The following is a 13,316-nucleotide window of genomic DNA, read 5'->3' as shown; positions in this document are numbered from 1 at the left end:
TCTTCGTACTGATGATTTTCCGTCAGTGCGGGCTTTTGTGCAGTCATGCAAGGCAGAGCTCTCTGCATTTATCCCTCCAAACGAGACTTGCTTCTTCTTCACTTCTCCTACCTTCCTTTATTCTTTTAAAAGTATTAACATGTAGTAGTACATATTTATAGGGCATACCGTATGTACTTACCACATCACAGGTACCCAACATGTACTCATCACAGAGTAATTAACATCCCTATCTAATGTCTGGAGCCTTCAGAGTTCCTGTGTGGTAGTTCTTCATAAAATACCTAACAGGTCACTGTGAACTGCAGTCACCCACTGCGCTGTGAACACCAGAACTCACTCCTTTTACCTGTTTTGGTTCCCATAATTCATCTTCCTCCAAACTCCCTGCCCTCACTGTGCTCAGCCTTTGGGTTATTCCTTTTTCTATGTTAATATACGGACTGTGTCTGGCTTACCTCACTTAATGCCCTTCACTTTCACGCACTTTGTTACAAGTCACAGGATTGCATTACTCTCTCTGACAGAGTGAAAACCTACTTGTACTTCACATTTCCACTCACCGCTGAGGGGCGCCTATGCTGATTCTCTATCTTGGCTGTTAAGAATTCTGTCCAGTACCCTTGAGAGTACAGGTACTTCTTTGGAATGGATACTGATTTTTTTGCCTTTAGATATATGCCTAGAGAGGGGACTTGCATATCATATGATAAGATCTTATATTTGAACAACCTGTTTTCTATTTTTACATTTCCACTAACAGTATTAGGAATTTCTCCATATCCATTCTACCCTTTTAAACAGTCACTCTTTGCAGTGAGATGGTAATCTCATTGTGCTCCCAATTTGCATTTTCCTGATAATTAATAATACATTTTCCAAATATTGGTGGTCATTTGTGTTGAGAATTTATTCAGATTACTTGCCCCTTTTATTTATTTTTTTGTCTTTTTCATTTTTATCGATACCAGGGATCGAACTCACGACCACCTGCTTGCCAGGCAGGTGCTTATGCCACTGAGCTAAACCCCAGCCCTACTTGCCCCTTTTAAAACTGGATTATTTGGTTTAAGTTTTTGAATTCTTTACACAGTATATTTTGGATAGTCACCATCTAGCAGGTCAGTTGTTTGCAAGTTTTCTCTTTGTAAGTTGTCTCTTCATTCTCTTATTGTGATGTAATCCGATTTGTAATTTTAGTTTTTGTTTCCCGTGCTTATGGTCCCATTAAGAAAACAACTACCTGTAAATGAACTGACAAGTTTCTCATTTTGTTTTAGTAGTTTCAGAGTGTCAGGTTGTATATTTAGATTCTTGATCTACTTTGACGTGACTTCTGAATAGAAATGGAAACGGGTCCTTAAAATCTTGGCATAAAGTTACTCAATTTTCTCTGCACCACAGCGAACAACAGATTTGGTATCCCTCCAATATTTTTAGCACCATAAAGAATGAGCTGAATTGGGCTGGGGATTTAGCTCAGTGGCATAAGCAGCTGCCTTGCAAGCAGGCGGCTGTGAGTTTGATCCCCGGTACCAATAAAAAAAAAGGAAAAAGACCAAAAAAAAAAAAAAAAAAAAATCCAAGAATGAGCTGAATTACAGGGGTGTACTTTAGGGGTGGTACAGTTTTGGTTACTATAACTCTATAGTATGTCTTGAATTTATTATTATTATTATTTTTTTGCTCAAGCTTGCTCTGGTTATTTAGAGTTGAGGTTGACAAATAGATAAAACTTCATATTTAGGATATCAGGATTTTTGTATCTGTCATATTCTGTTAGCAAATCTTTTTGATTTAGAATGTCAACTCACTTTCCAGGCCCAAGCAAAGAACATTCGTCTCGAGATAATTAGTTAAAAGTTATAATACTTAGATATGCAACATGCCAGACTGGTCTAGGTGACTCCTCAGTTCACACTGAGGTATCAACTGCCCATCTTTCCTAGACTCAGAGCTCTCTGCATAGGCTGACCATGCCCACTGTATTCACTGTTGTCAAGTGAGGAACTAGCCCTATGCCCGACACACATTACTCAAATTATTGGAATAAAATGGATGAGTCTTAGCACATACTATCTTCCAAAATTTATTTTAAAAAATGATAGATACAGATAACAGTAAAGTCAAGAAATACATTTAATTGTACGAAATCTATATAAAATATAATTTCACTACGATGCAATTGAAACACTTGAATGGCACATTTTTCGAAAGTCTGTTTACTGGCCTAGTATGTTTTTTATTTTTTGAGACAGGGTCTGTGTAGTTCTGGCTGGCTTTGAACTTGCTTATGTAGCTCAGCCTGGCCTCGAACTCACAGCAATCCTCCTGCCTCAGCTTTCCAAGTGCTGGCATTACAGGTGTGCAGCACTATGCTAAGCTAGTTTTCTTTTTCCTCTTGAGAGAGGGTCTTGCTATGCAGTTTAGGCTGGCCTCGAACTCATGGTGATCCGTCTGCATCAGCCCCCCGAGTACTTCGATTACAAATATGCACCACCGTGCCCAGCTAGTCTTCTAGTTTTTGACAGTCTAGCTCATTTTAATCTCTGAGAAGCCTAATGGTTTCCCTTCCTGTTTTTGCTTCAGACATATTTAAATTTATATTAAATTCTTGGTTTTTTTTTACATTTCAAGTGTACACTCTGATGATCTTGGGATTTATATCCATACTCATTAGGGAACTAATTGAGGAAGTGTGATCAGCACAGCACATGTGGAAGGGATATTACCTACCTTCTCCTAATCTGGACACAGCTGTTTAAACACTAATTTATTAGCTCTTCCAGTGGCTTCTCTATGTATTTAGTTTTCATTAACCTTGTGAGCAAGTGTCTGAGGATCCTCTGATTTTCATCTGACGTGTTTTCTAGTTAGAGAATGCCCCATTACATTTTTGGTGCAATTAACTTTCTTTTGGCCTTTAAACTTTATTCTTAAACTTATCCGATTTTTACTTTCTGGGATAACAATCTCCCAAGGTTTTGTTGTAAGGATGAGTGATGTCACAACAAGATGTCAGATATTTTGATTAATATTGAAAACTATTTATGATTAGCATTGATTAATAACCACCTCTCATATTCTGATTTATACCAAAGAACAAACTATCACTCTGAGGGTTGTTACAAATATGTAAATCAGTGATTGTACTGAAAATAGGTAGGATGTTGAGAAATAAACATTTGGCCTGAAAGCAGAGCATGAATAAGTATTGCTAACATATAAAAACAGAGATACTCTTCAATACTGTTACCGTATCTCTGGGTGGAAAAATACAGTTATTCACTTAGATTTTAATCCCTAGTTTGTGACTGGGTTAAAAATGAAGGCTGAAATCGAGATGTATTTCTGAATGCTGAATTCAAGAGTGATTCATATGCTGACGTTCACACCCAAGGCTTCCACCCTGGGAAGAGCCGGCTGAGATTTTTGGGGTCCATGGCCTGCTGGATGAGCAGATTCACTTGTCCACCCACACTGAGCACGGTGCCTTCCTCCACTCCTTTCAGTTTTTCTTGCAATCTCATCAAGACACGTTCAGCTACTTTGTTGAAACTCTGGTCAGTATCACTGATGACAAAAACACAAAGGTTTCAATGTAGTACGACAGATTTGAGGTCTCTGAGAACACGAACCTCTGAACAACTGACCCAGGTCTTCCTAACACAGTGCTCTGCTCACCTGAGATTTCGTTTGCATTGCTGGTCATCTGCATTAGGAGTCGAGTGCAACTCATTTTCATCTTCAGGCCTCTGCTGTAAATACAAAGCTTTCAAAGGATTCATGGTCCAGTCAAAGAGAGGGTCATACAAGAGCACCTAGAGAAAACATTATTAGGAGAATGTGCATCTTATCATGTACTTACAACAGGAGCCAGTATTGTAAAAAATAAAAAACAAAATGAGACCAGGCAGATGGTGGTCGATGGAGGAGACAGAGCAAGCTTATCACACTTGCTTTCTGTCTTCTTGTGGAGCAAACTTACCAGCACAACACTCAAAGGTCCTCACGCTATTCTCAAGTTTATTTTCTCCGGGGTTGGGGGTGCTATTTCTTGACGCACGGTTTCCTGAGTGAAATTAATCTCTGAATAGGGGAAACCACTAATCCATTTTCCCTTACTCTCTACGCCTGACCAGTACGATCCTGAGTAAGGGAGCCGACTGTGTTGGGTATTGCTCCCTACCAGGCAGGCATTCCCAAGAGTCCACTGTGGGTGGGTGGGGACCAGCAGGTCTGTTCTGACTGCACTCCTAAGCCACGTTATCCAACAGGGGTTTTTTCTGTATCAGTATTAAAGCTGACATTTTGATTTCAAACACTCTGTGGTGCTTTTTCTCTCAATTCATTCCAAATAAGGGAAAGGGGTAAAAAAGAGTGTAATGTGTTAAAACTTCAAAAACCAAGGTCTGGCGCTGTGGTAGAGCTAAATGATTTACAGGGTAGACAAGTACATGTAAGTAGCCAAGAACTGGCTTTAAGATGTAAATTTTAAAGTTGATTTGGTAATGCTTGCCTGTAATCCTAGCACTTTGGTGGATTAGGCAGGAGGACTATAAAATCATTTTAGCAAAAGATCTTGTCTCAAAAAACAAAAAAACAAGGGCTAGGTATATAGCTCAGTATGAATGCCCTGAGCTTAATCTCCAGGACTGCCCCCGGCTTAAATTTTAGAAATTTGAAAAAAAAGACCGAGGTTATAAAAGATTTCTAAGATTGACAGTTTAGCCAACTGCCCTGCTGTTTGTTAGTGTCGAACATTCTTTTTTCTTATCAGCCTTTACCAAACACATGTTTCAGTAATAAAGACTCAGTTACAGAGGCAAATGATTCTGCAGGACAGGCCAGCATTATGAGGTTGGGACACTGTTTTTGCTTGTAAAGTTACTGTGTTTCCTGGCACCAAACTGGGACTATAAAATGTCTTCAGCATGGTTAATTCTGGAACAACTGCAGATCAGCAGTACCAAAATCTCTTGGTTGTGTGAGGCTACTCTAAGCGTCCTCCAGGACCACTGTGGAGCTTACTACGCAGGAATTAGCTAGACATGGTAGCACATGCCTTTAATCCTTGCTACTTAAAGAGGCTGAGGCACAAGGACCATGAATTTGAGGCCAGCGTGGGCAATTTAGTAAGATCCACTCTCAAAGAGCTGGGGATGTAGTTCAGTAGTACATTCCTTTCCTAGCATGCACATGAAATGCTGGGTTCAATTCCTAATACCACAAGAAATAAAAACTGGAGGACTTGGTCTTGATTTCATATCACTTGTTTGCAGTTCAAGGGTTTCTATATGACTTCAAGTTGGGCACTAAAATGGCATACATTGTACATTATGTAAACCAGTCTTACTCAAAGGGAAAATATCTTATTGATCGACTAATGGGAAAAATATGAAGGCCTCTATTATAAAGGCATTATATTTGAAGGAGACAATACAAATTATTTCAAAAGGAAAAGCTTGTGTCAGATTCATATCTGCAAATACTGGAATCAAGAGAGGACAGGAAGTGGGCATGCTGGCACATGCCTGTAATGCCTACATTCTGAGAGGCTAAGGCAGAAGGACTGATTATAAGTTCAAGACCAGGATGGTAATTTCATGACTTAACAAGTCCTTGTCTCAATATAAAAAATAGAGAAAAAGAGGGCGTTGGGGTATACCTTAGTGAAAACAGGTAGGTTCAACCCCAGTACTAAAAATTAAAAAAAAAAAAAAAAAGGGAATGGAGTAATTAAAAAATACTCTTTAGTATCATCAAAACAGGAGTGCTTGCTAGAGTAGGATTTTTTAATCTTACTACTGCTCCTATTTTTGGCCTGGGTGGCTCTTTGCTGTGAGGGGATCCTGTGCATTATGGGATGATTCGCAGTGCCCAGACCTCTACCCGGAAGATGTCTGTTACACGTCAGTGCTTCCCTACAACTGCATCAAAAGTGTCTCCACCCATTGTCAACTGTCCTGCATATGACAAAGCTATGCTTGGCTAAGTACTGTTGAGCTAAAGAAACACAAATATTTCCTGATCAAAAAAGGGAAAACCCTGGAGGACAGGATGGTCCACGGTGAAGAAAAACAAAATCATGAAGGTCAGGAAAATCAAATATCCTGAGAAGAAAGGAGAAATGCATCAAAATCAAAGTGCTCTGAAAGACAGGTTTAGGACACAGGAGGTACTTAAATTACAACAGATCAGAAATACAGACTGTGGTTCAGGGAAAATCGAATCTGAGAGAGGAGAGGAATGACATACTTGGGGTTTGGGACTGAGGATACTGTTGACAAGTACACACCTACAGTCAAGGACAGAAAGTCCCGGTATAGTCAAATGAGAAATACTCTTAAAGCTGGGACAATCACAACGAATGGTCTGTAGAGATTTAGAGGGGAGACTGGGTAAGCCAGTGAAAAATCAGAAAGCATTAAGGGATGTGTTCAGGAGGGACACACCTAATGTAGGTGGACACGCAGGTAACTACTCAGGCTCAATGACCCTCACTCAGAGCACCGCCATTTCCTTTTTAAGTTCCAATCTGCAGGTAACCCTGCAACAATCCCTTTAACTGTACTTTAACTGCAGCCCCTACCACCCTATAAAGAATGCAACACACGAGCAATCTGGCATTCACCTACTCAAACTTCTGAAGCACCAAAGGAACTAACCCCTTTTAGTAAGTGTGAACCAACAATATACCTCCTGCGGAACTCTCAAAGCTACACAGGCATAGAAAATTCTTCTCACTAAAACTAAGTAGCTAGAATCCTGGGGAATATTACTGTTTTGGATCTTTATTAAAAGCTTAAACTCTTCTTTTAAATGCAAAGGGACATGATATGGCTTTAAACTTTAATTTCTATATTATTGAGGAATCCATATTATTATTTATTTTTACTGCAGAATCAGTGTCTATTTCATACAGAAATAAAGGATTTCCTGACAACATACTTTACCTCTACAATGGTTAACAGAGTTTCTTGAGAATTTCTCATAACTTCCATGGTTTTCTCACAGCATCTATAAAGTCAAACACATTACAAATGTGGATTTTGTGCACACCAAAGTTTTCAACATCTGTTACTGTTACTAGGGTCTTTTTCAAGTACTACAAAGCACTAGGATATAACTCTATCACTGAGTTCCATTACCTATATAAACCTGCATCCAAATAATTTTGGCATCATTTGCTCTCCCTTACCTTCTGAAGACACCTTCAACACCAGTGATGCCCATGCCATCCACAATATCTCTGGTGAGTCTAAAAGGAACTGTTTCAGGAGTGGGAAGGATTTTACCCTGTTCAAAAGCAACCCCTAAAACAAAACAATACAGTGAGGCACAGATTTGACAGCTAAATTTCTTCCCAAATGTCATGTAGCTTTTGCAAAGGTAACAATCTGTCACTTCTATTGCATCAATACTAGAACACACTAGAGATTCACCTCAAATCCAAAACTGTAACTTAACATAATCAGACAAATCTAGATTAAAGGTGATTTTGATCATAAAAATTAACATCTGGTAGAGCTTAAAATGTAGATGACATTTATATGTACTTTAAATGATTTTAAATATTTTAAATGAAATTTTTATTTTTGAAATAATTACAGTTATACGTGGCTATAAGAAATAATACACTAGGGGTTGGGGATAATGCTTAGCAGCATACACGCCTGCCTGGTAAGTGGGAGGTCATGCGTTCAATCCCCAGTACCAAAAATAAATAAATAAAACAATACAATTTGGAATTAGCCCAAATACCTATCAACCAATGAATGGATAAAGAAGATGTAGCTTTTTAATACAATGGAGTACAATGGATTATCCTTCTTTAATAATCTGCCATAAAGAAGGACAGGCTTGAGACATTTCTAGGTAAATGATGCACCTTGAGCCCATACTCAAGAGAAATATATTGGACACACATGTAAATACCACATTGTACCTTTGGTGTTAGAAACTAAAGGTATAAATAAAGACCAAAATATATAACAGATATTGTGAAATAGGAAGAAAATGTTCACGTGGCAAGGGGAACTAGGAAGGGGGTACAGGAAAAGGAAATGAGAGCAAGCCACGCTGGGCCCAGGAGGAGAAACCAGACAATTCCTCATTCCCATGAGCCAGCAGCAGCCACGCAGGGTCTGGGAGGAGAAACAAACCAATTTACCTTTCTTGGGAGCCAGCACAAACCATGCTGGGTCCAGGAAGAAAAACAAGCCAATTTGCCCTCCCATGAGCTGGTACAAACCATGCTGAACCTAGAAGGAGCAACAACAAGCCAATCTGTCCTTCCTGTGAGCTGGCACAAGCCATGCTAGGCCTGGGAGCAGAAACAAGGTGCCAATTCACCCTTTCCATGAGTCAGTGGAAGCCATGCTGGGCCTGGGAGGAGTAACGAGAAGCCAATTTGCCCTTTTGTGAGCCAGCACAAGCCATACTGGGCATAGGAGGAGAAATAAAACAATCTGTCCTTCCCATGACTTGGCAGAAGCCATACTGGGCCCAGGAGAAGTAAGAAGAAACCAATTCATCCTTCCTGTGAGTCAACATGCATGTGGGCTGTGAGACAAGAACGCAGCCCCCTTCCCCAAGCAACGGGCTGATTCGGAGGAACACATGCTGAGTTGATAGCAGCTGAGGTACAAAAACAACTTAATGCTTGTATTGTTTGACTTTGCAGGCCTCAAGCTGGCACTCTGATCATCTATTAAGAGGATAACAATATGTAATATAGCAAATATGAGAGTTTCTGAAATTCAGTATTTTTTGTGTGTGTGTTCTATTCAATGTTCTGTTTTGATTGGTTTTATTTTGTTCTGTTTTGTTTGATGTTATAATGTCTGATGGTATGGGCAGTACTTTTGAAGATAACAAGAGGTATTGTGGTAGCCAATGTTGATTTTCTATTATCCTGTTTTGAAGTCCTGTATCACTTGAACTGTTTTGTTTTGATTGACTTTATTCTGTTTTATTTTGTTTGGTTTTATTCTCTTTAAAATAAAATTTAAAAAAAAAGAAAGAAGAAAAAAATGAGAAAAAGAAAAAATAGAAACAAAGCTTTTATAAATAAGGAGTGTTGGAGACCACTATCCAGAGGCTCTGAGCAGGATAAAATTAACTAATTGGCTTTCTATTTTTATCTGTGAGTCTGTCTTAGGCCTTGGCCCTTTGCTGATTCATAGTAAGTGAACCTCTATGAATCACTGGTCCTCGCTGAGGCCTGAGACAAGGCCACAGCTGCAGACACGTGGCTCAAACATCAATTAAGTAGACAGAGACTGCAGCTGCATCAAAACTCCTCAGCCCAGCTTTTTAAAGCTTGGTTCTAATCTCTCTTTCTAGCTACCCAACTACATGCAAACTTGTACAACATTTAATGACTCATCATGTCTACAACATGTGTTGGGAGCCGCGGCCGAGCCCGGTCGCCTTACTTGGCGGACGTGAGGCCTGTAGGAAAGAGCAAAGCCTGAGCTAGATTACCCCTCCCATCGAGTGTGCTAAGATGGCGCTTATCTCCTGCTTCCTGCTTGGTAAACAACCCGCCCTGTAAGATCTCCTGCTTCACAACCCGCCCTGTAAGATAGTCTGCCTAGCAACAACTGATGTTAGCCAATCAGCCCGCATCGCGCGCTTTGAACTGATTGGCCACTGTAACCCTATAAAAGTGAGTGCCTCTCCCGCCAAAAAGAGAAGAAGCAGAAGAAGCACGCAAGGAGCCGCGGAGAGCGGACCGGTAGAGGCTTCGGGACAGACTGTAGGGAGAAGCACGCAAGGAGCCGCGGAGAGCGGACCGGTAGAGGCTTCGGGACAGACTGTAGGGAGAAGCACGCAAGGAGCCGCGGGGAGCGGACCAACAGAGGCTTCGGCCGGGAGGATTCCCGGGGCAGGCTGTACGGAGAAGGAAAATAAAAGAAAAGGTTGTCCACTGCCAGACTTTGTTGTGTGTCCTTCCTGCCGGCCGGGAGTGACACCGACAAACATGCAACAACATAAGCATTCCTGTTATCAAACGTGCCCTGTCTTCTGTATTATCCTCCTTTCCTTTCTTAAAAGACTTAACTGTCACCTCTTCTAGTACCACCATGTTTATGCTTTAAAATATGCATATGCAAGCATATAAAATAGTGTCTCTAAATATAATTTATTTCTCTGATTATGTCCTTATATCAATAGTATCTTGGTGGGCAAATAATATACCTTGACAACTAAATACTAAGTCTTTTATTACTTACCTAAATCTATATGGACAAGTTCTGCTGACTGTTCATTTATCAAGATGTTCTGTACATGCCTATCACCAAGGCCAAGGATGTAACCAACTGGGGAAAGATCAATAATTTTTATTATTTCTAAGAAACAATGTAACTTCAACTAATCTCACTGACTTTATCTCTTTAAGTACTTCAGGCTTTTCAGCCTACTTAAAGAAAATCAGGTATACAGATGGTCATGTTGAGTTTAAGTCAAATCTGGTCAGCTGCTTTAATGTGTACTTTGTTTTCAAATAGGTAATCTGCTTTAAAAAATTCCCTTTATTAAAAAGTACAAGTTTTAAAATACTTAGAACTCTGGAAACTACTGTGGTTAAAAGTTGAGACCCATTAATTACGTGGGCCAAAACAGTGCATTACATACACTTGAATTTATATTGAGTATACTTATAAATTGAGAAGTCATTCTTCAGTGAAACTTTCATCTCCTTGATGAAGATACTGAACACAAATTAATCATTAATTCACTTCAGCAGGTACATATCCAGGAAAAATTGCATTTCTGTTTTTAAAACACAGGATAATATATCTTAAAACACTAAACCTAATGAAACACAGTCAAGATGCCAAGTATCTGATTAATGCTATATTAACTAGGCCTAGTTTCTTGCTACAAGCTGAATCACTTGAATTAAATTAGTGATTCTTAGTGTAGGAAAACTTCAAATTATCTGGGGACATTTTCAAAATATTCATGCTGATTTTCAAAACATTCATAAGTCATGCATGTAGTTGCCTTTATTTTAAAAAACAGAACAGAAGACCTCTTCTATTCCTGTTTTGTATGCTAGGATTTTGTTGATTGTTTTGTCTAGCTATTCCAATCTTTTATAGATTAAAAATAATGTAAAATATTTATATAGTACATCACATTCAAAATCTCTATTACTATTTCTACACTAAAAACAAAATTCTAATAAAAAAAGAATAATATGGGTAATAATATCATGGTGCAATTCTGAGGAAAAGAACAATAATAAAGTATATCAAATGGAGTTATCAAAGATTTTACCTTCCAAAACAAATCTCAGTAATATATACTTAGGAGAGAAAACATATCATATTCACTATACAATGAAGAAAAAACAGTTTTACTTCCCTCCTGAGTGGAGAATTCTTGTCTGAAAATGTTATGAGTAAAAGCTAAAGCTTAGGAGTGACCCACTGATCTAATGATGAAGATAGTTTGGCTAATAACTTATTACTACCATCATCACCCTGCAATTCATAAAGCTGCAAAGTTCTGTATGTAATGTGGTGCACAAGGTTACCAATAGAAGACGTGGCCACGCTACGAGTATAAGCCAACCGTTTCTCGAACCAAACAGCAGGGTCCAGGAATTTTTCCATGCAGAAGTAACGGAAAACTGGTTGAAAATTTTGGCAAATATCCATGAACGTTTCATATTTCTCTTCAAAGGACTTCTTCTGTACTTCCTTTAAAGAGATCATATATAAAGTTATCTTCTCAATATTGTATTTAATGTCCACTTTGTTGCTATGGGGAAATGAAAAGATGAACAAGATCTACATACAAGAAGCTAACAGTCTGGCCAGGAAAGCAATGAATTTCAATGTCAGTCTCTTTAGGATTTTTATATTAGTTTTAAATGACAGAGGGACATCAATAATAACTATTAGTTGTTTTAATTAAACTCAAAATCTAGATGAAAGTAAACAGAAATACCAAAGGTTATCTCCAGATAACCGCAGGTGGCATCACAGCAGTGGGGTTGTAATAGGAAAGAGAAAATAATGAAAGAATCACTATGAAAACCAGTGTGAAGATTCTGTTTCTCTCTCCTGGGTATAACCCCCTACAGAAAAGATGGCACATTATACAGAAGGCATGTGTGCGTGCCCATATTTGCAGAAGTGCAATTTATAATTGCTGAGCTGTGGAGACAGCCTAGATGCTCATCAGCAGATGAACAAAGAAAATGCATAATATACACTATGGAGTAATAATTGGCAGTAAAGAGGGATGAAATTGTGTCATTGCAGGAAAATGCATGGAAATCGAGATCATAATGTTACATAAAAATAAATCAGACAGGAGAAGTTAAATATTGCATACTTTCTCTCATATGGAAAACCTAAAATATAAATTAATTAATCAAATAAGAGAGATGATAGGAAACAAGGTAGATTTGTTAGAGATGGGGAAGGGGACCAGGAGACGAGTTTGGATGTGTAAAGGAACTGAAAATGATTCAATCCCCAAAATGAACACAACTACTATGTACTGCAAACACAATCAACAAAAACTTCCTTCTTCACTCAATACTTTCATCCTACTGAGTTTATTTTTAACTTCATATCCTAAACAACTATCTCATGCAATGAAAACATTTTGACATTCTATAATATTGGTAGTAGCTATCTGTTTTAGTAAGCTATTAAATAATCTTTCACTAATAATTAGAGTAGTACTCACCATCATTTTCTTTTGGCATTGAAAGGCACTGAAATCCATTGGCCTATATCTTTTATGAGCACCATCTTCATTGTTAACCAGAAATTCACCAATAGGGACAGTTCCTGTGCACCACTCAAGAACACCACTTCGCTGAGAGAGAGGGACCACCTGAAGTCAAAGTAAATACTTCTGATCATAGATGGTCGCTAAGGAGTAGTTGATAGTCATTTAACCATTAGTGCAAAGCATTATATTGATTGGTATGAATATTTCTCTCTCCACAGGAGACTAAGCTTCTTCAAGGAAAGTAATAGAAATAAACTTAAGCACAAAGAATGTGATTTTCTATTTTAAAAAAACGTGATTTATCTAAATTTTCTGCTTAGCCATCTCTCATCCCCACAACTCCCTGAGGGAACACTCCTGTTAATTATACTCACTCAATATCTCCAATTGATCCAGACTTATTTCATTCTATTTAGCAGAGGAATTAACTGCACTTTGTTTTTTAAGATGGGTCCCAGATATGTTGCCCAAACTGGCTTCAAAATTTTAAATTTTCCTGTTTCAGTTACCTGAGCATCTGGGATTACAACAGTGTGCATGATCACATTCAG

General features: G+C 38.6%; 1 protein-coding gene across 6 annotated transcripts in view; it reads right to left on the bottom strand.

Moving 5' to 3' along the window:
• Positions 1 to 3,271: 3,271 nt before the first annotated feature.
• The window catches only part of Atm (ATM serine/threonine kinase), a 115,720-nt gene continuing 105,675 nt past the window's right edge, over positions 3,272 to 13,316 (bottom strand). For all 6 annotated transcript variants that reach the window (XM_063255698.1, XM_063255699.1, XM_063255697.1 and 3 more), the window contains 7 exons: positions 12,718 to 12,867; positions 11,552 to 11,717; positions 10,242 to 10,328; positions 7,202 to 7,316; positions 6,957 to 7,020; positions 3,685 to 3,821; positions 3,272 to 3,573 (listed from right to left, as the gene is read on the bottom strand). In XM_063255698.1, coding sequence (XP_063111768.1) covers positions 3,390 to 3,573; positions 3,685 to 3,821; positions 6,957 to 7,020; positions 7,202 to 7,316; positions 10,242 to 10,328; positions 11,552 to 11,717; positions 12,718 to 12,867 — 903 coding nt within the window. In that variant the 3' untranslated portion in view covers positions 3,272 to 3,389. The remainder of the gene's footprint in view (positions 3,574 to 3,684; positions 3,822 to 6,956; positions 7,021 to 7,201; positions 7,317 to 10,241; positions 10,329 to 11,551; positions 11,718 to 12,717; positions 12,868 to 13,316) is intronic.

Source organism: Cavia porcellus, unplaced genomic scaffold (genome assembly GCF_034190915.1).
Source record: "Cavia porcellus strain 051 isolate PalLab524CR breed Dunkin Hartley unplaced genomic scaffold, mCavPor4.1 scaffold_9, whole genome shotgun sequence".
Lineage (NCBI taxonomy): Eukaryota > Metazoa > Chordata > Mammalia > Rodentia > Caviidae > Cavia > Cavia porcellus.
This window is presented reverse-complemented; position numbering and strand designations above follow the sequence as displayed.